The following is a 24,463-nucleotide window of genomic DNA, read 5'->3' as shown; positions in this document are numbered from 1 at the left end:
ATTTAAACATAAATTGCCATTTTACAGCACAATAAAAAAATCTCTTCACCAACAGTTGGCTATTTTTTTTAGTAGAGTTTGTAACTTTATTAATACTGGACACTCTTTGACTTGGTGTTGCTCTCTATCTACTCTTGAGATTTATGTGACTCAAAAGCTGAGAATGGATGTGTCTGGGGTGCAGACCCTTCCCTTCCTGGGCAGTGCTGAGGTGGCGCGTGCTTACCTCTTAGGCTCCTTGAACTCCCAAAGGGGCCATCCTGTTATATTTGCATTTAATCACGACTGTGACAAATCTCTAACTTAGGGCAGACATTCTTGCAGTCAGAAGCATCCTCAAAACCACATCGCCTTTCATTTTCCTGGAGGGAAACACCCTAATTTTACCTACATGTTCACACCTGCTCAGAACGGACCGTTGTTTTTCTGACCTTCTAGAAACTTGTGCTGGATCCTGGGATACAGTGGAGAATACTTGGTTAACAAGAAGGAGACCCAGGGGCCTGTTTCAGCTAATGTACCTGCTCTTTTTTACTCTTTTAGAGCAAGCATGTGTTTCAGAGCCTTAGACCTATAATTCGAAATGTCTGGGAGTAGATTTATTAATGGTACTGAAAAGCAGTGTCTTCCTTTCTACTGCAGGTTTGAAGATCTGGCGCACAGAGTAGAACAAGAAGGAAAATGCAGTTCTGTTGTCTCCCTCCTAAGCAGCTCTGCACACAGCAGAGGAGGTCAGGGGCGTAAGTCAGTCTCCAGCTGTCCTTTGGAACACTAACGCATGTCAAGGCTTGTGCCCTGGGAGCACAAGACGTGTTGTGTCAGATGATGACTTATTTAGTAGCTAGACTGCCTGCTAATGTTGGCTACTTTTAATTAACCTCCATATTACATTTAACATTCTTTTTAATTGCAATTATTTGCAATGTCAGCAGGAGTGTGCTTAGGGCCCCAATTTACCAGCAGGTTCATTGGAAGAAGGGGCTTCCCTTGTGGCTCAGCTGGTAAAAATCCGCCTGCAATGCGCGAGACCTGGGTTCGATCCCTGGGTTAGGAAGATCCCCTGGAGAAGGAAAAGGCTACCCACTCCAGTATTCTGGCCTGGAGAATTCCTGAGCAACTTTCACTTCACTTCACTTGATTGGAAGAGAGCAGCAGAGAGAAGGGGCTGACAGTGTCACCCCATGGGTAACCGCATGCTCCTTGAGGTAGCTGGCACATCCCCGCATCCACACAGGGAGACAGGCCAGTACCGCAGATAGCACAGGTGTTTTCGGAGTGAATGGATCTTCAGCTGAACAAGGAGAGCGTAAAAGACACTGTCTTGTGACATGACTGCATATTTCTGCTGGTGTTCCAAATTTGGATCCTGAAAAGTCAGACGCAGAGCACTGAGCTCTTGGATCTTGCCAACAGAGAGTAATTTGAATCAGTATATCAGAACCAACATACTTTTTAAATGTTTTTATTGATATTGAATATTGAATTACAGTAGGACTTTGTTGTTTATCTGTTTTTTACTTGGTTTTCTGTATCTGCTCTCCCAAGACTCCGAATTTATCCCTGCCTCACTCCCCACCACTCCCCTTTGGTAACTGTACGTTTGTCTTCTGTGTCTGTGAATCTGTTTCTGTTTCATAAGTAAGTGCGTCTGTGTCATAGTTTAGATTCCACATATAAATGATACCATATGGTATTTGTCTTTCTCTGACTTTACTTAGTATAACAATCTCTAGGTCCTTCTATGTCGCTGCAAATGGCGTTATTTTATTGTTTTTAAGGCTGAGTAGTTTTCCACTGTATAAAAATTGGTATACTTGTAATCTTTGCCCCCAGGCTGAGGTATATGTGTGTGTAATTTGAGACGGGAGGCTCTGAATATGTTTAACAGCTTGTGGAGATTCTAATCTTGTGTGCTTCTTCTAACATGGGAGACAGTTTGCTGTAGGAGTTCAGGTTTCAAAGCAGTAAATATTTCCTGATGAAAACACCTCTGAAGGGAAGTGTTTTATCAGATCAGGACCCCACCCTTACGGCCTCATTTAACTGTGATTCCCTTTTTAAAGGCTCCATCTTTAATTCAGCCACACTGAGGGTAAGGACCGAAACCCGGCACTTTGGGGAGACGCAGCGCAGCCGTAACAACGTCCCTCTGCATCGCCTCCCAGAGCCTCTGAGTGTGGCCCACAGAGTTCCACACACCAAAAACAGGAGGGAAAAAAGCTCTCTAAACGTTTATTCTTTATTTAATTAATTGCTTTTTACTGAATGATAATTGCTTTACAGAATTTTGCTGTTTTCTGCCAAACCTCAACATGGATCAGCCACAGGTATACAAATATCCCCTCCCTTTTGAGCCTCCCTCCCATCTCCCTCCCCATCCACCCCTCTAGGTTGATACAGAGCCCCTGTTTGAGTTTCCTGAGCCATACAGCAAATTTCCAATGGCTATCCATTTTACATATGGTAATGTACGTTTCCATGTTACTCTCTCCATACATCTCACCCTCTCCTCCCCCTCCCCACATCCATAAGTCTACTCTCTGTGTCTGTTTCTCCACTGTTGGCCTGTAAATAAATTCTTCAGAACCATTTTTTTAGATTCCGTGTATATGCATTAGAATACAATATTTGCCTTTCTGTTTCTGACTCACTTCACTCTGTATAATAGGTTCTATATTCATCCACCTCATTAGAATTGACTCAAATTTGTTCCTTTTTGTGGCTGAGTAATTGTGTTTATGTACAACAGCTTCTTTATCCATTCATCTGTTGATGGACATCTAGGTTGCTTCCATGTTCTGGCTAGTGTAAATAGTGCTGCAATGAACAATGGGATACATGTGTCTCTTTCAATTTTGGTTTCCTCAGGGTATATGCCTAGGAGTGGGATTGATGGGTCATATGGTGGCTTTATTCCTAGTTTTTTAAGGAATCTCCATACCGTCTTCCAAAGTGGCTGTATCAATTTACATTCCCACCAACAGTGCAAGAGCATTCCCTTTTCTCCACACTCTCTCCAGCATTTACTGTTTGTAGACTTTTTGATGAGGGCCATTGTGACTGGTGTCAGGTGATATCTCACTGTAGTTTTGATTTGCATTTCTCTAATAATGAGCGATGGTGAGAATCTTTTCATGTGTTTGTGAGCCATCTGCATATCTTCTTTGGAGAAATGTCTGTTTAGGTCTTTTTCCCACTTTTTGATTGGGTTGTTTCTTTTTCTGGCATTGAGTTGTATGAGCTGCTTGTATATTTTGGAAATTAATCCTTTGTCAGTTGTTTCATTTGCTATTATTTTCTCCCATTCTGAGGATTATCTTTTAACCTTGTTTATAGTTTCCTTTGCTTTGCAAAAGCTTTTAAGTTTAATCTGGTCCCACTTGTTTACTTTTGTTTTTACTTCCATTTCTCTAGGAGGTGGATCAAAGAGGATCTTGCTTTGATTTATGTCACTGAGTGTTCTGCCTGTTTTCCTTAAGAGTTTTATAGTTTCTGGTCTTACATTTAGCTCTTTAATCCATTTTGCGTTTGTCTTTGTGTATGCTGTTAGGAAGTGTTCTAATTTCATTCTTTTACATGTAGTTGTCCAGTTTTCCCAGCACCATTTATTGAAGAGGCTGTCTTTGCCCCATTGTATATTCTTGCCTCCTTTGTCAAAAATAAGGTACCCATGGGTGTGTGGGTTTATATCTGGGCTTTCCATCATGTTCCATTGGTCTATATTTCTGTTTTTGTGCCAGTACCATACTGTCTTGATGACCATAGCTTTGTAGTATAATCTGAAGTCAGGAAGGTTGATTCCTCCAGCTCCATTCTTCTTTCTCAAGACTGCTTTGGCTATTCGGGGTCTTTTGTGTTTCCATCTGAATTGTGAAAGTTTTTGTTCTAGTTCTGTGAAAAATGCTATTGGTAGTTTCATAGGGATCACATTAAATCTGTAGATTGTGTTTGGTAGTATACTCATTTTCACAATATTGATTATTCCTACCCAGGAACATGAAATATCTCTCCATCTATTTATGTCATCTTTGATTTCTTTCATTATTGTCTTCTAATCTTCTGTGTACAGTTCTTTTGTTTCCTTAGGTAAATTTATTCCAAGATACTTAATTCTTTTTGTTGCAATGGTGGATGGGATTGATTCCTTAATTTCTCTTTCTGATTTTTCATTGTTAGTATATAGAAATGCAAGTGATTTCTGTGTATTGATTTTGTATCCTGCAATTTTGCTAAATTCACTGATTAGCTCTAGTAATTTTCTGATACTATCTTTAGGGTTTTCTATGTACAGTATCATGTCATCTGCAAACAGTGAGAGCTTTACTTCTTCTTTTCTGATCTGGATTCCTTTTATTTTTTTTCTCTCTGATTGCTGTAGCTAGGACTTCCAGAACTATATTGAATAATAGTGGTGAAAGTGGACACCCTTGTCTTGTTCCTTATATTAGGGGGAATGCTTTCAGTTTCTTGCCATTGAGAATAATGTTTGCTGTAGGCTTATCATATATGGCCTTTACTATGTTCTTGGAATAAACCCAATTTGATCATGGTGTATGAGCTTTTTGATGTGTTGCTGAATTCCATTTGCTAAAATTTTGTTGAGGATTTTTGCATGTATATTCATCAGTGTTATTGGCCTGTAGTTTTCTTTTTCTGTGTTGTCCTTGTCTGGTTTTGGTGTCAGGGTGATGGTGGACTCATAGAATGAATTTGGAAGTACTTCTTCCTCTGCAATTTTTTGCAAGAGTTTTGGAAGGATAGGCATTAGCTCTTCTCTAAATGTTTGATAGAATTCTCCCGTGAAGCCATTGGTCCTAGGCTTTTGTTTCTTGGGAGATTTTTGATCACAGTTTCAATTTCAAAGCTTGTAATTGGTTTGTTCATAATTTCCATTTCTTCCTGGTCCAGTCTTGGAAGATTGAACTTTTTTAAGAATCTGTCCATTTCTGCCAGGTTGTCTATTTTATTGCCATACAGTTGTTCAAAATAGTCTATAATAATCCTTTGTATTTCTGCACTGTCTGTTGTAACCTCTCCTTTTTCATTTCTAATTATGTCGATTTGATTCTTCTTTTTCTTTTTTTGATGAGTCTGGCTAAAGGTTTGTCAAGTTTGTTTATCTTCTCAAAGAACCAGCTTTTAGTTTTATTAATCTTTACTATTGTTTCTTTCATTTCTTTTTCATTTATTTCTGCTTGGATCTTCATGATTTCTTTCCTTCTACTAATTTTGGGGTTTTGTTGTTTTTCTTTTTCCGGTTGTTTTAGGTGTAAAGTTGGGTTGTTTATTTAATGTTTTTCTTGTTTCTTGAGGTGGGATTGTGTTGCTACAAACTTCCCTCTTAGCAGCTTTTGCTGCATCCCATGGGTATTGAGTTGCCATGTTTTCATTGTCATTTGTTTCTAGGAATTTTTTGATTTCCCTTCTGATTTCTTCAGTAACCTGTTGATTATTTAGAAACATGTTGTTTAGTCTCCATGTGTCTGTGTTTCTTACAGTTTTTTTTTCTTGTATTTGATCTCTAGTCTCATAGCACTGTGGTCAGAGAAGATGCTTGATTATGATTTTAATTTTCTCAAATTTACTGAGATTTGATTTGTGACCCAAGGTGTGGTCTATCCTGGAGAATGTTCCATGTGCACTTGAGAAAAAGGTGTATTCTTCCTCATTTGAATAGAATGTCCTGAAGATATCAATGAGATCCAACTCATCTAATGTATCATTTAAGATTTGTGTTTCCTTATTAATTTTCTGTTTTGATGATCTGTCCATTGGTGTGAGTGGGGTGTTAAAGTCTCCTACTATTACTGTGTTACTGTCAACGTCTCCTTTTATGTCTGTTAGTGTTTGTCTCAGGTATTGAGGTGCTCCTATGTTGGGTTCATGCTGCTGCTGCTGCTGCTGCTGCTGCTAAGTCACGTCAGCCATGTCCGACTGTGCGACCCCATAGACGGCAGCCCACCAGGCTCCTCCGTCCCTGGGATTCTCCAGGCAAGAATACTGGAGTGGGTTGCCATTTCCTTCTCCAATGCATGAAAGCAAAAAGTGAAAGCGAAGTCGCTCAGTCGTGTCCGACTCTTTGCGACTCCGTGGACTGCAGCCCACCAGGCTCCTCCGTCCATGGGATTATCCAGGCAAGAGTACTGGAGTGGGGTGCTATTGCCTTCTCCGTGTTGGGTGCATAGATATTTACAATTGTTATGTCTTCCTCATGAATTGATCACTTGATCATTTTGTAGTGTCCTTCCTTATCTCTTGTAATCTTCTTTATATTAAGGCCTATTTTGGCTGATATGAGGGTTGCTACTCCAGCTTTATTTTGCTTCCCATTTGCATGGAATTTTTCCATCCTCTCACTTTCAGTCTATATGTGTCTTGAGGTCTGAAGTGGGTTTCTTGTAGACAACATATATATGGGTCTTGTTTTTGTATCAATTCAGCCAGTCTGTGTCTTTTGGTTGGAGTATTTAATCCATTTACATTTAAAGTAATTATTGATATATATGTTCCTATTGCAATTTTCTAAATTGTTTGGGGTTGATTTTGTAGATCTTTTTCTTCTTGTGTATTTCTTGAGTATATAAGTCCCATTAACATTTGTTGTAAAGCTGATTTGGTGGTACTGAATTCTCTTAACTTTTGCTTGTCTGAAAACGTTTTTATTTCTCCATCAATTCTGAATGAGATCCTTGCTGGGTACAGTAATCTTGGTTGTAGATTTTCCCCTTTCAGTACTTTAAATATATCCTGCCATTCCCTTCTGGCCTGCAGAGTTTCTGCTGAAAGATCAGCTGTCAAGCCTATGGGGTTTCCCTTGTATGTTACTTGTTGCTTCTCCCTTGCTGCTTTTAATATTCTTTGTTAGTTTGATTAATATGTGTCTTGGTGTGTTTCTCCTTGGGTTTATCCTGTATGGGACTCTTTATGCCTCTTGGACTTGATTAACTATTTCCTTTTCCATGTTGGGGAAATTTTCAACTATAATCTCTTCAAAAATTTTCTCATACCCTTTCTTTTTCTCTTCTTCTTCTGGGACCCCTATAATTCGAATGTTGGTGCATTTGATATGGTCCCAGAGGTCTCTGAGCCTGTCCTCAGCTCCTTTCCTTCTTTTTACTTTATTCTGCTCTTCAGAAGTTATTTCCAGCATTTGATCTTCCAGCTCACTGATTCGTTCTTCTGCTTCAGATATTCTGCTATTGATTCCCTCTAGAGTATTTTTGGAGAAGGCAATGGCACCCACTCCAGTACTCTTGCCTGGGAAACCCCATGGACGGAGGAGCCTGGTAGGCTGCAGCCCATGAGGTCGCGAAGAGTCAGACACGACTGAGCGACTTCACTTTCACTTTTCCCTTTCATGCACTGGAGAAGGAAATAGCAGCCCACTCCAGTGTTCTTGCCTGGAGAATCCCAGGGACGGGGGAGCCTGGTGGGCTGCCGTCTATGGGGTCACACAGAGTTGGACACGGCTGACACGACTTAGCAGCAGCAGCAGCAGAGTATTTTTAATTTCAGTGATTGTGTTGTCTGTCTCTGTGTGTTTATTCTTTAATTCTAGGCCTTTGTTAATTGTTGCATTTTCTCCATTTTGTTTTCAAGGTTTTTGATCATCTTTACTATCATTATTCTGAATTCTTTTTCTGGTAGTTTGCCTATTTCCCCTTCATTTATTTGGACTTCTGTGTTTCTAGTTTGTTCCTTCATTTGTTCAGTATTTCTCTGCTTTTTCATTATTATTATTATTTTTAAGTTATTGTGTTTGAGGTCTCCTTTTCCTAGGCTTCAAAGAAAGTTGAATTCTGTCCTTGAAGAAGATTGAATTCATTCTTCCTTTTGGTTTCTGCCCTCCTAAGGTTGGTCCAGTGGTTTATGTGAGCTTTATATAGGGTGAGATTTGTGCTGAGTTTTTGTTTGTTTGTTTGTTTGTTTTTCCTCTGATGGGCAAGGCTGAGTGATGTGGTAATCCTGTCTGCTGATGATTGGGTTTGTATTTTTGTTTTGTTTGTTATTTAGATGAGGCGTCCTGCACAGGGTGCTACTGGTGGTTGGGTGATGCAGGGTCTTGTATTCAAGTGGTTTCCTTTGTGTGAGTTCTCACTGTTTGATACTCCCTAGGGTTAGTTCTCTGGTAGTCTAGGGTCTTGGAGTCACTGCTCCCACTCCAAAGGCTCAGGGCTTGATCTCCAGTCAGAAACGAAGATTCCACAAGTGGTTTGTTATGGCATTAAGTGAGATTAAAACAAATCTCCAAGAATGAGAAAACAAAGATGAGCCCCAGACAAACAGCAGTTACAAAATCAGGCAAATAATAATTAAAATAACGGAATGTACATATATACATATACACCCATGAGCCAAGTGAAAACAGTCCAACAAAAATAAAGTAGAGTAGATTGACCCGGCGAACAAAGGAAATCAAAAATTATATTGACCAGTTAAAAACAAAACTAACTTAAGCACAAACTGGAAAACAAAACTAAAGCAAGGTGCCAAATGGGGAATAAAGCAATGAAAAGAAAACTAACAAATATGTTGAGAGGAAAGGAAAGAAAGAAAGGAAGGAAAGGGTAGATATGCAAAGTTAAATAGAGGCAGATGAAGAAGATTTACATACATTAAAGATTAAGTGAAACGGGAAAAGAACAGTAGGAAAGGCAAACAAAAGAATAAATGTAGAAAAATACAGTAGGTTTTAAAAAATTAAAATTCTAAGAAAGAGAAAAGAAAAAGAAACAGAAGAATAAAGAAAAAAGGAAAGCTCCACAGAACGGCAAAAGCCCAATGTAGAGGCAGAGATTTATAACAGCATTAGGAAATGTGACTGAATATGCACATATGCATACACACCCATAAGCAATATCAAAACAGTCCGACAAAAATAAAGTACAACAGATTGATGCAGCAAACAAAGGAAACCAAAGATTGTATCTACCAGAACAAAACTAATTAAAGCACAAACTGGAATAGAAAACTAAAGCAAGGTGCCAATTGGGGAACAAAGCTATGAAAGTAAAACTAGCAAATATGTTGGCAGGAAAGCAGAGAAAGAAAAGAAAGAAAGAATAAATATGCAGAGTTAAATAGAGGTAGATAAGATTTATGTATGCTAAAGATTAACTGCAAGGGGAAAAGAACAGTAGGAAAAGCAAACAAAGGAATAAATGTAGAAAAAATAATACTAGGTTTAAAAAATTAAAAAAAAAAAGAGAAAAGAAAAAAAAAATAGGAAAGCCCCACAGAACTGCAAAAGCCCAACTTAGAGGCAGAGGTTTATGACAACAATAAAAAATGTGACTGAGAAAAAAAATAGCTCAAAAGCTTAGTTGGATTTCTTAGTGCCAATAAAATCAACAGCTACAACAGAGGAGGAAAAAAGGAAAAAAATAATCCAAAAGAATCTACAGAACAAGTCAAAAAAAAAAAGAATAATCAATGTTTTTCTTGAGTCATTTCTGTCAGAGTCCTTTCCCTCACTGGGGGTCACAGTCCACCTCACCTCCCTAGGATGCCCTCCAACACTGCTGATCTCTGGACCTGCTGTGGGGGCAGCTCAGATTCTAACCTGGTCCTACTCCTGTGTGTTCTTGCCTCCACTGTCCACAGCTATCAGAACTAGAGCATTTTCTTTTGTGGGAGCTCTCAATGGCCTTTTATATATTCCATCAACATAGAGTCTGCTTAGTTGATCGTGTGGATTTAATCTGCAGCTTGTACAGCTGGTGGGAAGGTTTTGGGTCATCTTCTTTGGCCACTCTGCCCCTGGGTTTCAATCGTGGTTTTATTTCCACCTCTACGTGTGGGTTGTCCACTGGGGTTTAGCTCCTGATGCTGCCCTGGAGGGCTTGGGTTTGCCCCTGTAAGGAGGGCCAGGTGTGGAGGTGGTGAAGCTGCTTGGGTCACAGGGGTTCTGGCAGCACCAGGTACTCAGGGGGGTTGGCTGCTAGGGCAGCAGGAAATATAGTGCTCTAGAAGGGTATGCCAACCAGTATTGGCCAATACGTTCCAGTATTCTTGCCTGGAGAACTCCCTGTCTGACAGAGAAGCCTGGCAAGGTACAGTCTACAGGGTTGCAAAGAGTCAGACATGACCGAAGCAACTCTGTGCGCTTAGACATAAGACTTTTTATGCCTGTGGCAGCTCTGCCCAACTAAGAGTTGAGCATGAAGGTGGCGCAACTCCTTGGCTTGTGGGGACCCTGACAGCACCCAGTGTGCAGGGACACGGACTGCCTCCACCGCAGGAGTTGTGGCCCTATCAGAGTCTTTTTTCGAGCCTCATGTAGCTGGCGATCAGAAGGCCTCTTTGGCCAGTCTCTCTCCATAGCTCCGCCCATTCAGGCACTTAGAGGGTCCCTTGCCTGGGGTCCTTCCCTGTTGTTCGGGTGTGTCAGGCACTTAAAGGGGCCCCCTGGGTGGGGTCCTTTTCTGTGGTTCAGTGCCTCAGGCGTTTGATGGGCCAGCCTCTCTATTGTTCAGCTGCTAATGCTGGCATGTGGGAAGAGAGAGACTATGGTGTGACTCAGCAGTATCGCCTTGCTTCCATTGCTGCCTGGCTTTCCTCCACCGTCATTTCCCGCCACAGTCTCCTCCCTCACACCCCCTCGATCCATCTGTCTGCAGTCAACAGCAGCCCTCGCCCTGGGATTGCTGCACCATCCCTAAACTCCAGCTCCCAGCCGCTGCACCTTCCAGGAGACCAGTGTTCCTGTCCGGAGAATGTATGGCTGCGGCAAGGACTGTCAGATTCGCATTCCATTTAGGCTGCCACAGATCAGCTGTTTCACTCTCAACCTTAAATGTTTCTCCTCTGACTCAGTTGCCTCGCTGTGGGGATCGGACCCCTGCTTCAGTTGCCCCACCTGCTGAGGGCAGGTCCAGTGCTACTAACACTTCTGTTTTCCCCCCAAGTTCCTCATCCTACCGAGTTTTGCGTGGTTCTATATATTCTTTTCCACTGGTCAGGTACTCCTGTCCACTCTCAGCTGGTGTTCTGCACGCACTTCTGTGTCTGAAGGTGTATTCCTGATGTATCTGTGGAGAGAGATGTAGTCTACGTCCACCTACTCCTCCGCCATCTTTTTCCCTCCTAAATTTTTATTCTTATATCTGCTTTCCTCCTTTGTACCAAGTTCACGGTCACCAGACAGGTTACCCTTCAGCCCTTACTGTGCCCAGAGCTGGGCAGCTCTAGTTATAGTCAGGCGTCAAGCTAATTCTGCAGGAAACATCTTGATGGTTAAGGTGGTAGAACAGTGGGAAAGAAACTGTTCTGAGCTTGGAAGATCGCAGTCTCACTGCTCCTAAGCTGCAGGTGTCTGCTGTCTGTGTTCTCCATCCTGGGCAGCCACCTCCCACCCTCATCCAGAGGTTGTTCATATAGCAGGGGTATCTCTACCTGACAGAACTGTCCGTGAGGGTTCTAGAATGTGATCATTGCAGGACATCAAATAGAATTATGAGCAGCATCAGTGTTACCCAGACAGAAGTCATAGGGGACCAGACTTAGCCCAGCATCATAAACAGCAGGAAGTACCCTTAGCCCAGCATCATTAACAGCAGGAAGTACCCGTAGCTCAGCACCATTAACAGCAGGAAGTACCCATAGCCCAGAACCATTAACAGCAGGAAGTACCCATAGCCCAGCGTCATTAACAGCAGGAAGTACCCGTAGCCCAGCACCATTAACAGCAGGAAGTAATCTGCTAGTCAGGAGACTTGGGCCTGCGGCTACCCAGCCCCTACCAGGAAGATGAAAGAATCCCTTCTAGACACAACAGAAATTTGAGCCTGTTCATTTTTGACCTGGGGCTTCCACAACAGTAGGTTTGAAGCAATGTGTATATCTGTGTGGCTGTATGTGACCAAAACCTAAGTTTCACAACAAATTCCTTTTGTGGGATGCCCTCTGATTTTTTAAAAATTGATCTTTACCTTTGTAAAATACATGATGTTACAACCCAATAACTTGATTTCATAACCCACTAGTGGGACAATATCTGAAAACACGGTTCTGTTGTGTAATGTTGTGGGAACTTTGGTAGTTCTTTCCAAATCCTCACCTCACTTTTCCCGAGTGTCTCATCTTCCTGTTAGTTCTGTCTTTATGATTACATTATCTGCTCATTGTAGAGAGTTCTTGGCATGGAATGGTATAAGCAATCTGGTCAATATGTAGTTCCAAGTTAAAGCAAGAACCCCCTCAGGTATTATCAAAGAGTGGTTGCTGAATTTCTGTTTGTAACTCCATCACAGGGATCTCCCGCCATTTGCCCAAGAAGTCTATGCTTCCTTCACCTTGTCTGTTACCATCTGCTGAATTTTCACCTTTACCTCCTGTTTCTTCTGGCCTTGGTTTGCTCTTTGGGAAACTTCAAGCTTTAAACTGTGCCACATTACATTTCGCCTTCCCCTCTATACCTTCTCAACCCCTTTTACTTCCTTAGGCATCCTGACACTGCCCTGCTTCTCAGTCCTTTCCAGTTGGTTTATTTGCATGAGTAAATGGTTGTGGAGTCTTACACAGTCACTGTTCATGAGCATGATCACCACACACCATCGTGGTGATGACTTGGTCCAAGCAGAAGAATAGGAAAATCAAGTGGGATCCAAGAAGGTAGCCCTTTGGTGACGAAAGACTCAGTGTCACTGCAGAAGCAGTGTCTGTGCAAAGCACCTTCCTGAAATATTTGCCAAATCCTTTCTTGGCTTCAGCAGACAGTGGCCTGGGCTGAGAAGAGATGTGACATCCCCAGCGCCTTATTACCTGAGCTTATTTCAAACATGGAGATGATAATATTTAACTTACATGTTAAATAAGACAGTTGTGAAGCACTGACCTGGCATCGCGAATGTAAGATGTGACCAAAGGGTATAACCTTTGTTCTCATTTGTATAAGTTCTCTATTGCTTAGTCGTAAGTCACTGCCGAGTGAGCAGATTGAAACCATTTGTGTTTATTATCTTTTAGTTTATTACCTTACAGTTCCTATAGATCACAAGTCTGGACACAGCATTGGTGGGTCCCTTGCTCTGGGTATCACAAAGCTGAAACCAAGGGGTGGCTGGGTTGTGCTCTCTTTTGGAGCTTGGGTCCTCCTGTAAATTCATTCAGTTGTTGACAACATTCCTGTTGTAGGACTGAAGTCCGAGCTTCCTCGTTGGTCGGCTGGGGGTCGCATTCGGCTCTTGGAGACCCCCCTTAGTCCTAGCTCTCTTTAAAGCCGCGGAGGGCTCCCTGGTGCGCTCCAGCTGTCTATATAACATACTACCTTATGTGGTGTTCCACAATCATGGGAGTGACCGTCCCGTCATAGTCACAGGACCTGCCACACTCAAGGGGAGGAGGTCATGCAGCCCATGCACTCTAGGGGGGGCGGGCCTCTTGGGGCTGTCTTTGAATTCTCTCTACCATATCATCACATTTATCTTCGGATCTAACTTAGTTGCTAAGGACTCTTGTCTTTGCAAATTCGTGGTCAGAAACAGTCCCATCTCTTTGTGTTTACAACTAATTGTCTGAACTCCACATACTCTGGAAGGCAGAGGCCCTTTATCTCCCCTGAGTGCCCTCCCCCCCCACACACACTCACACACACCAAGGAGTTACTGTGGATGGTGCTGTGTGTGGTGTCAGCAGATGATGCTGTTCGTGCAGTGCTGGTCCAACCCTGGCCTAGTCCCTGGCTGCCCTGCCCCCAGCATTTCCTTTTGTCTTCGGCTCTGTGCTCAGCCTCCTCTCCACCCTGCAGCTGGACAGCTGGCAGCCCTGGAGCCAGCAATGCTCTCCTAGCACTGAGGCCCTCGTGCGGTTCACGTCACAGCCAGGCTGGATGGCTGCGTGGTCTGTGTTCAGATGTCACCCTGTCAGTGCGTCATCCTTGAGCACCTGGTTTTAAATTGCATCTTCCACCCCTCCCTCCCCACTGCTTTCAACTGGCCGGCTTCTACTTTAGTTTTCACCATGTGGAACTTACTGCCACTTATCCCCATTCGTGCTTTTCTTGCTTGTTGCTTGTCCCCTTCTTCTAGAAAGAAAGCTCCTGCATGTCCTTCTGTTAGGGTTTTTATGGCCCACCCCCGCCCCCCAGACGCAGCACAGGCTGAGCTCAGAGTGGCAGCTCGGTGACTTTGTGTTGGATGCCTGGGTTGTCAGAACCAGTAGTGTTTTAAGCACATTCTGGTCTCTGCTAGCTGTTGGTTGGATAAAACAAGCTAAACAGATTTTAGCTTATGCTCCAGCATATAGGAGCATCCCATCAAAATCAAGAATTTCTACCTAGTAGACAGAAGTTCATGTTCGTGGACTATAGGAAGAGTGGGCGTGTGTGTGATGGCAGTGGTTTGGCGGGGGTCTCTCTCCTCAGTTGTCCTCAGTTGAAATGATAGAGATTATAGCAGTGATTGGGTGCTGAGTGTGTAAAGAGCTCGAGGCCCCAGGAACCAACCAGGGAGAAACAGCACTACAGCTCAGGTGTGTGGAGTTCCATTACAACTCATAATGCTCCATCTGAGCTACTATTTTACAGGGAGCTATTTTCTACGTATTTTTCTACATAAAACAAGTCAATTTGTACTGGAATTACCTGAAAATTCAGTGTCCAAAGTCTTGGATCAAATTGTGTATTTCTCCCAACTACTTTTAAGAAGAAAATTGGCAGGAACTTGATAGATCATAATTCTGTGATCATTTAATATTATTGAGAAACAGCCTTACCCCTCAACACACACCCAATTCACTGCCACTTGGACTGAAATCGCTTTAGTGAAAGTGTGTCTGTAAAAGTCGAAGTGCAGAAGCTTTCATAGCTTCTCTCTTATCTTAAAGAAACCAGGGCTGGGGGAGAGTGGGGATATTGGAGGAGTCCGAGCTAACCCCTTGGAACCTTGGCCCTGCCTTGGGCCTTCCTTGGAGAGTGAGGGACCTTCTCAGGGCTCTTCTCAGGGAAGAAGGGCGCTGAGCACCATGCGGGCAGCATCAAGGGGGCAGGGCAGGTGTGAGCAGCCGTGGCCATTGTCGGCACTTTAGGTGAGGGTGCCGCCTTCAGACTTAAAACAGTGCTGTAAGGAGGCCCTGCCCTCCCACACCTTTTGCTTATGGGGAAACTGAGGCTCACAGATGTTGAGTACTTGCTAGCAGTCTTGCAGCTGGTAAGTGGCAAGACCAGGACTAAACCACAGAACTTGTCCAACTTCATAACCTCTACACTTAAGCTTGCTGGCCTTGTTGATGCAGATGCCCATCTTCTGACGTGGTCAGCACCGCCCAGCATCTGCAGCGTGCTGATATCAGGCTCCCCTCTGGTTTCATGCAGGTCTTTGGTCATCCAGTTACAGGGCCTCCCCAGAAGGAAACCACTGTGATTCTGCCCACGGGGATGTGTAGCAAACCGATGCTTTGAATGACACTGTCTCTCTCGGCGCCTTCTGTTTGGGCTGCCACCGCCCTGTTAGTTTCATAAAATGCAGTGGTGGCCTTTCTGTCCGTCACCCTGAAACCTGCCTGGACCTCCCAGTTGGTCCGGCCCTTCTTCTGCAGGAAGCTGACAGCCTGTGCCCTCTCTCCCCAGATGCCGCCCTTACGAGGACTGCTGTGGCTCCAGGTGCTGCGTGCGGGCCCTCTCCGTACAGAGGCTGTGGTACTTCTGGTAGGTCACGACTCTTCCAGGTCTCAGATGCTCCCCCTTCCCCAGGGCTCTGCCCAGTCAGTCAAGGTGACATCGCCTCCACCTGAGGTCGTGGGCTCCGGGTGGCCTCTCCAGAAAGCAGGTATGTTTGGGCTGGCTTTGTGTCAAGTGCTTCTGCTCACAGAGTTTGCAGAAAGCTCATTCCCGTTTCCTCAGGCCTGTGCCTGGGAAAGAAGAGTTATTCTTTGGGAAGCTGGACTGTACAGCAGCTTCATCCTTCAGCAGCTCCTCCACCAATGTCTGAAATGGATTGAGGCTGCCAGTCTTAATCGGAGAATCAGCAGATCTTGCTATAAGATTTCTGCTGCCTGGAAATCTTCCATATTCACATTGTGTTAGCTGAGTCCTAACGTTCAAGACAGACTGCGGCCTTGCCCGTCTTCCATCTCTACTGGAGGAACTTGCAAGAGCCGTCTGGCATCTGTAAGATTGTAGCTCGGAAGAGAATGAGGGAGTAAAGCTGACAGAGTCCTGGAAGGATGGGTGCAGAGTTTCCAGTAAGGAGAGGAACCTCCTGTGAGTTGCTATCCTCAGAGGATGCCTGTAAGAAATGCCTTTAGAGATAAGGAGTGTCTGAAGACAGACCTTTCCTGACCCCGTGGCAGGAGCTACTTGGCTGTCCCAGACTTTGCTATTGGCCTCCTGACGACTGTTCCTAGTATTTGGTTAGAGAAACCAGCACCCAGCAGGGACTCTACGTGCCAAGCCTTCTGTAACGGGAGAGCCTCTTCATTTTCACCATCACCATCTCCTTGCCGGGCCTTGGCCATTTGGGGGCTGGACTCACCTGTCATGTGGGGCCCTGAATGGTGCCAGGCTGTCACTGGCCTCTCCCCACCTCCTAGCTGCTAGCACCTCAAACTATAATAGAAGGAGAAAGCTTTTAGCCTGAGACTTGGAGTGTAAACAGCTCTGGTGTTTCAGAGCTTTGCCTGGCTTCACCCGCATGTTCCCTCAGAACTTGTGGCTAAGGGTCTTGTAAGGGATCAGCAGTGCTTCGCCTTGGCCTGAAGCACCAGACGAATGATGATAAGTTGTGGACATGCTGCTAAGAGGAGAAAACTTGTCAAACTTGAGGTCTTATGTGATTAGAAAGAAGGAAAAGTTGAGGGTCCAGGAGAACTCTGCGGGCCTGGCTGCCAGAGCAGCTTCTGTCGACCTTTCCTGGAAGCGTCCTCTGAACTGGCAGCCGGTGCTTCTGAGCTGTTGGCCGGGGTCCCTTGTCAGGGTCAGGGCACCTCCGCAAGCCAGTGGGTCCCTACATAGAGGCATCTCATGAGCGCTGTGAAAGGAGGGCAGGTCTCCAAGCTCGGGATGCCAGATGCCACAGCTCAGTTCAGTTCAGTTACTCAGTCGTGTCCGTCTCTTTGCGACCCCATGAATCGCAGCACACCAGGCCTCCCTATCCATCACCAACTCCCGGAGTTTACCCAAACTCATGTCCTTCTAGTTGGTGATGCCATCCAGCCATCTCATCCTCTGTCATCCCCTTCTCCACAAGGTTTGGTGTAGTTCTTTGGGTTGAGATTCTGACACCAGCTGCTAAACCAGGGAAAATGCTGGCTTGAAACTCAGCATTCAAAAAAACAAAGATCTTGGCATCTGGTCCTATCACTTCATGGCAAATAGATGGGGAAACAATGGAAACAGTGACAGACTTTATTTTCTTGGGTTCCAAAATCACTGCAGATGGTGACTGCAGCCATGAAATTAAAAGATGCTTGCTCCTTGGAAGAAAAGCTATGACAAACCTAGACAGTGTATTAAATAGCAGAGACATCACATCACCAACAAAGGTCCGTATAATCAAAGCTATGGTTTTTCCAGTAGTCATGTACACATGTCAGAGGTGAACCATCAAGAAGGCTGAGTGCTGAAGAATTGATGCTTTCGAACTGTGGTGCTGGAGAAGACTCTTGAGAGTCCCTTGGACTGCAAGGGGATCAAATCAGACAATCATAAAGGAAATCAACCCTGAATATTCGTTGGAAGGAGCGATGCTAAGGCCAAAGCTCCAATACTTTGGCCACCTCATGCAAAGAGCCAACTCACTGGAAAAGACCCTAATGCTGGGAAGGATTGAGGGCAGGAGGAGAAGGGGGTGACAAGGGGATGATATGGTTGGATGGCATCACCGGGCATTAGTCTGAGCAAAGTCTGAGAGGTAGTTCACTATTTCTTGCAGGACGGGGAGGCCTGTCGTGCTGCAGTCCATAGGGACACGATTCAGCGAATGAACAACATCAAAACCAGGGGTACAGCCAGAGAACACCTTGCGATGCAAGCCCAGCTGAAGTTTGAGGACGCTTGGTTTTCGCTCCTTGCGTTCCTCGTCTCAGTATTGTGTCTGTTATGTACCAGGGTCCTGTGGAGAGGCCCTATGGCAGCTGGGCTCCTAAAACAGATGTCTAAACACATGGAGAGTTTTAAACCAATGTTCTGGAAACAAAGCATGCAACTTCTGATGGCAGGAAAGTTGGGGAAAGCTGCATGGCTTCTGTCTGGGTCTCAGAGAAGAGGGCCCTCCTTGCAAAGGGACCTGCACACTACAGGGGCGGGGCCTTAAGCATGGGCTCGGTGGGAGAGGGATGATGGGGGGCTGGTGTTGGGGGAGGTTTGAGGGGAGAGGTAGGAGGAGGGAGGAGGGAGCTGGGCGTGGAGCAGATGGAGGGCTCTTCTCCAACCTGGCTCCACTTGACTTTGGAGGATTTGGGGTTCCTTAGCATAGCACAGGGGTTTTGGCAGCGAATGCTTTTGGAAGTCAGCTCTAAAACCTTAAGTAATCCTTACCTAAGTCTAATGCAGGCCCAGGATCGGGAAGGGTGTAGAGTCGGTAAAGCTCACTGCGACAGAGCACAGTCTGGCAGGTGAGTGCTGCCTGCAGAGTTGGGGGTGCGGGCCCGGGGGGGCTCTGCTGCTGCCTGAGACCTGAAAACTGCTGGGGAGGAGGGCAGGAAGAGGCTGAAAAAACAAATTGAATTGAAGAAGCCAGATTCCTTTTAATGATAGAAACGGCACAGACTTCCTCTCTTAATCCCAGGAATGCTTCCCATACCTGCTCAGCAATGAAAGAGAACTTCGAGAATTGTTTTCTTACCTTGACAGCCCTTTCCTCTTTGTTACCAGAAACTCATTCCCCTGCCCCTTTCTTCTCAGACTGCCGTTTCCATAAGGAACAGGTATGGTGATGACTGCTCCAGGAGCCAGGAGTTGGTCTCCTGCCACATGACTGGGCTCTTATTTGCTTGCACCTACTTGCTCTCCAGCAGTCCACGCTGTGAGGTGCATGTCACTTATATTTGTCTAGGAAAATGTGGATTCCATTTGAATTGAACCGGGGTCTCCTGCATTGCAGGCAGATTCTTGACGAACTGAGCCGTCAGGGAAGCCCATTCCATTTGACAGATAAGCCAAAACTATGATTTTGGGTTATCTCAGGGAAGAGACCAAGATCTCTCGTGGCTCCTGCATGTCCAGCGCAGGGAGCCTGGACCCTTGGGAGTGAGCAGGGGTGTCAGCCCTCATGCACAGTCACCTCCGTGTGCCTTGCACTTCTGCTCAGATATTTACAGTTGGACCCAGGGTTGAATGTTAGACTATCATGGAGTCCAGACGAAGTTGTCCATCTTAGATTGCAGCTGCCGGCTTGGGAGTGGGGGCTTTGTTTTGCATGATTTGGATTTTTCCTGCTCCCCAGGACCGCACCTCTCTAACCCCTTCCCCATCTGCAGCTCATAGCTGTCCTCCTCAGGCCTCTCGCCCACCCAGCTTTTCCTGTTGGGGCACCTATGCAGTTCCTTTCGACCCAGAAACATCTTCACTTCCCTTCAGTTTGTCTCTTTCCAGCATTCAGAATTCAGCTCAGATGTTGCTTTGAAGGAAAAGAAGCTTTTGTGATCTCCCTTAGTCTGGCAGATGCCCTCATTAAGCCTCTTGTTGCACTGAACAGTACCCTTGAAATGATGAACACGGTTGTGGGTTATATGAATTCCTCCCCCCAACTTATGTCGCACCCTTCCTGTTCTTCCTTGGCACTCTCAGAGTTGTGAATAAATAATTTTGTTACCTTGTTGTGTACTGTCCTCCTCCGCTGTGACAACTCAAGTTCAGTGAGGGTGAGGCCCCGCCTGTCTTACTCCTTATAATGCAGACATTGGTGCTGGGAGCCTGGGAGGTGCTTGAGAAGTTTCGTTGAATGAATAATGAATTAGACGAAAGATTGGAAAACCACGATTTCAGTCCTCTTCTGAATCATTTCCTGCCGGTGCCCCTGATCTTTGCTCCTTCTCGGTGTTCCAGGGTGTCTGGTAAATACTTACTGATTAATAGCCTTAACTCTTAATATCACGTTTATATTCTCAAAGGACTTACTGTCTGCTCTTCCCTTGCATTCGTGTGTGGACAGGTGCCTTTGACCACGACACGGCCAGCTCCGCTGTGTGAGCACCCTTCACAGGAGTGTGTGTATGGTGTGAGGTTCCGGCAGGTTCTGTGAGTCCCAGCATCATGTCAGTTTAGAGATGGACAAGTTTCTCAGCTACCTCTGCCCTGCTCCAAGTGACTTTTCCCCTGTTTCTAGAAAAACTAGGTGAATGCTGAAGCGAGGTGGGGGTGCCGTTCATTCCTCTTTTATTGAATCAGTGATCCGACAGTCACTGAGAATCCTCAGATGATTTTGACAAACATCCGATCCTTCAAGGAGTCAGCTCTTGTCCGTTAGACTCTGGGGTCACAATAGAAGGTCCAGCCATACTTAGAACCTAGAGATTTAAAACCAGCTTTTAAAATGAATTGTGAGTATTTTCTCTATTCCTTTCGTTTCTCTAAAATCAAGATTTGCTCTAGAAAGTGCGCTTTAAAAAAATTTTATAGATGTCCATATACTAATGGGGAGAGAACTGTTAGAAAGGTTCCCACGCTCACTCTTCTTGCTTTGACAGTAAAGAAAACGGGGGAAGGACAGTGGGAACCGGCAGGAGTCTTCAGGCAGGACTGGAAAGGCATCTTCGGTTTTGGCTAAATGTTGAGTTGAGCTCAGGGCCATGGACAGGGAAGAACCGCACCAAGCCTTTGAGGCCAGTAGCCATTTGGAGCTTTTGAGGCAACATGTTCACTTCGAGAGCTTCTCCATGCTAGTGGCCTCCATCCAGGGGCTCCCCGAGCTCTGCTGGCCAGGCGTCTCCCTGGTTCCTCCACGGGGACCATTCCCGGGGAGAGCGGTCGGGTAGGACCAGCCGGGGGAGCCCTGCCGTCTGCCCGGGCCCCTGCCCAGGCCTCACCCTGTGCTCTCGCCCAGGTTCCTCCTGATGATGGGTGTACTCTTCTGCTGTGGAGCCGGCTTCTTCATCCGGAGGCGCATGTACCCACCACCGCTGATTGAGGAGCCGGCATTCAACGTGTCCTACACCAGGCAGCCCCCAAACCCCACTCCAGGTCAGCCAAGCCCTCTGCCCTTGTCTGTCCCCCTTGCAGTGTACATGTCCTCTGTAAGCATTTGCTAAGGGCACTGCCACGGACTGTGCTGGAAGAAAAAATTCAGGCCACATTGATTCATTTAAGTTCTGATGCATTTGTGCTAATAAGAAATTCATTGTCTGTTGTATTATATGTCTATCACCTCATATTTTTACCTTATTATTGGTGCATCTTTTATGCACGTTTATGCAGTTCATGGGGGCTGCCCAGGTTTCAGTGGTAAAGAATCTGCCTGCAATACAAGAGACACAGTTGATACCAGCTAGATCCCTGGGTTGGGAAGGTTCCCTGGAGGAGGGCATAGCAGCCCACTCCAGTGTTCTTGTCTGGAGAATCCCACAGACAGAGGAGCCTGGTGGGCTCCAGTCCATGGGGTCGCAAAGTCAGACGCAGCTGAGCGTGCACACACACATGCATATGTGGTTCACGTAGGCACATTATTTTCTCTTTTTTCTCAAAAATTATTTCACGTATAAGTTTTTATGTAGAAAGTGTAATATTCTTGCCATTCTTAATGCTTCTGGACTAAATATTAATCATGTTGTGTGTGTGTGTGTTAGTTGCTCAGTCATGTCTGACGCTGCAAACCCTGTGGACTGTGGCCCACCAGACTCCTCTGACCATGGAATTCTCCAGGCAAGAACACTGGAGTCGATTTCCAAGCCCTTCTCCAGGGGATCTTCCTGACTCAGGAATCGAACCTAGGTCTCCTGCATTGCAGGCAGATTCTTTACTGTCTGAGCCACCAGGGAAGCCTATTAATCATGTTACTAAATGATAATTAGCTTAGTCTGTCATTGCTGATCATTTGTTTTCTTTTGTTTTGCTTTTTATTTATTCACTCCGTAAGCATGTACTGTGCATTTATTAGTAGTATCGTGAGTCCTTGTTAACTGTGCTTCTATAGACAGTTTTGCACACGTTACATTTGGCCTATTTATGGAACATTACCCAGAGTGTTGCCCCAATGTGAAAAGAATTCGTGGTTTCTTGATTCTTATAAAACACTGCTTTAACCAGCTAAACTCAGACATCCTGTAGTGGGTGAATTCCAGTTTCCCTGGGGACGCAGGCCCGTTCCTTGTTTTGACACTACATTTGAGGAGGGGGTGCGCGAGGGGCTCTGCAGGGCTGGGGAGGCCATGCTCCTGGAGCTCCTGTCTTCCGCCGTGTGGCGGGCTGGGGGTTGCACGGCTCCCCTGGTGCCTTGAGGGTGGGGGCAGGGTTTCTCTATTCCTCACACGCTGCAGAGGGAGTCGGAGTTCTAGGAGCAAGTTCTGCTTGGGTTTTTACAGAATTTCAGCTCTATAACAGAAGTCATAAGGTCTGCTGTACCGTGAGGCCGGTAGTTAGTAACACTGTCACACGCTCACAGATGTGCTGAAGGTGGGATCTTTGTTCCCCCATCGAAGGACAGTTGCTTGACAACCTTGCGCTAGTTGCTGTTTTACAGCAAAGTGAGTCGGCCGTGTGTGTGCACATATCCTCTTGGATTTCCTTTCCATCTAGGTGACCGCAGAGCATCACGTCGAGTTCCCTGCGCTATTCACTAGGATCTATTCCACGCATAGCGGTGTCAATCCCAGTCTCCCAACCCACCCCACATCCCACTTCCCCTCTTGGTACCCATAGGTTTATGGCATATATTCGCATAAGTGGATTTTTATTTTTTCCTATTTGGAAATGTTTGTATAGCTTCAGATCTGCTCCAACATATGGCAAAGTGAAAATTTTCACTTAAAATGAGAGGCCAAACCGAAATTTTATCAGGATTAGTCTGACTTTTGAGCCCTTTGATTTCTTTTTTCAAGAAGCAGACAATGGATCAGAGGAGTGGCTAAAAGACGAATGGATTTCCTTTTTTTCTACCTTTGTGACATGGATTTTTAGTGTCCCGTGTGGCCAGAGATGCGAGAGGCTGTGTGTGCTTGGCCCACGGGGTCAGGCCTGGGCTGGTCAAGGGCGGACAGCTCCCACTGCACGTCCACAGCCTTTCCGTGTTTCCAAACACGGAGGCCCCGCAGCCTCCGCCACCCTCTCTCCTCATCCCCGCCTCTTTCTAACTGCAATCCTCGGTCCCCTTATAAAATATGTCATCAATCCTGCAAGTCTTCCTTCAGACTCTTACCTCACCCCTGAGCAATGCCTGCTAAAAATTTTCCAGTCACTAGTCTCTGCCAGTTCTTCTGTCTTCCACGTTGCCACCAGAAAGTTCTTTGGGGACGAAAGAGGCACATGGGTCATGTTGTTCTTCTGCTTAAGATGGTGCGTGAGGTTCTCTTTTTTCCACATCCTGTCAACAAGTGTTGACACTTGCTATTTCTTCTCTTTGGTCATAGCCACCCTGACGGGTGTGAGGTGATAGCTCATCATGGTTTTGTGTGCATTTCTTGGTGGTCAGTGGTACTGAGCTCCTTTTCACGTACCTACTGGCCATCTAGATATCTTCTGTGGGAAAATGTCTATTCAGATCCTCTGCCTATTTTTAATCAGGTTGTTTGGGTTTTTGTGGTTGAGTTGTAAGAATTCTTTGTATCCTCAATATTAACCCTTATCAGATATATGATTTGCACATATTTTCTCCTGTTCAGAAGGTTGCCTTTTTGTTTTGACAGTGATTTCCTTCAGTGTGCATTTGTGTTTCTTCGCTTTGCTTTCCCTTGCCTGAGTAGACATGTCCAAAAAGATAGTGCTGAGACTGATGACAAAGAGCTTACTGTCCATATTTCCTTCTGGAAATCGTACGTTTCCAGGTCTTACAGGCAAGTCTGTCATCCGTTCGAGTCCGTTTTGTGGATGGTGTGTGATAGGGGTCTAGTGTGACTCTTTGCGTGTGGCTGTTCCGTTTTCCCAGCTCCGCTTGTTGGAGAGACTGTCCTTTCTTCGTTGTGTGTGTTTCCTCTTTGTTTGGTGAATTAATTGCTTGTGTCCGTGTCAGTCTGTCTCTGAGCTCTTAACTCCGTCCATTGATCTGTGTGTTTTTTGCCGGTACTGGGCTCTTTTGATCCTTATAGCTCTGTAGTATCATCTGAAAGCGGGGGGAGGGGGGTGATACCTCTAGCTTTGTTCCTTTCTTCTCAGGATTGCTTTGGCTGTTTGGGGTCTTTGGGTTCCATATAAATTTTAGAATTTTGTGTTCTATTTCTGTGAAAAAAAAGTCACCAGGATTCTAATAGTGATTGCATTGAATCTGTGGGTCACTTTAGGTAATACGGACGTTTTAACAGTGTTAATTCCTCTAATCCATGAGTATGGGATATCTTTCAGTTTCTTTGTGTTATCTTCAATTTCTTCCATCCGTGTCTC

The 24,463-nt window shown here is 45.2% G+C and overlaps 1 protein-coding gene across 6 annotated transcripts in view; it reads left to right on the top strand.

The window, feature by feature from the left end:
- VOPP1 (VOPP1 WW domain binding protein) overlaps positions 1–24,463 on the top strand; it is a 152,539-nt gene that overhangs the window by 100,611 nt on the left and 27,465 nt on the right. For 4 of the 6 annotated variants that reach the window (XR_014065222.1, XR_014065223.1, XR_014065221.1 and 1 more), the window contains exons 3-4: positions 15,566–15,643; positions 20,979–21,115. Coding sequence is in view for 2 of the 6 variants with exons in the window: in XM_081529441.1 (XP_081385567.1) it covers positions 15,566–15,643; positions 20,979–21,115 (215 nt within the window). In the remaining 4 variants the exon portion in view is untranslated. Of the gene's footprint in view, positions 1–642; positions 732–15,565; positions 15,644–20,978; positions 21,116–24,463 lie in introns of all 6 variants that reach the window. The other 2 variants (XR_014065224.1, XM_081529442.1) reach the window with 1 other exon arrangement.

This window comes from Giraffa tippelskirchi, chromosome 9, assembly GCF_054371585.1.
Source record: "Giraffa tippelskirchi isolate mGirTip1 chromosome 9, T2T-mGirTip1v1.2.pri, whole genome shotgun sequence".
NCBI lineage: Eukaryota > Metazoa > Chordata > Mammalia > Artiodactyla > Giraffidae > Giraffa > Giraffa tippelskirchi.
Note: the sequence above shows the minus strand (reverse complement) of the source record. Positions and strands in the feature narration are given on the sequence as shown.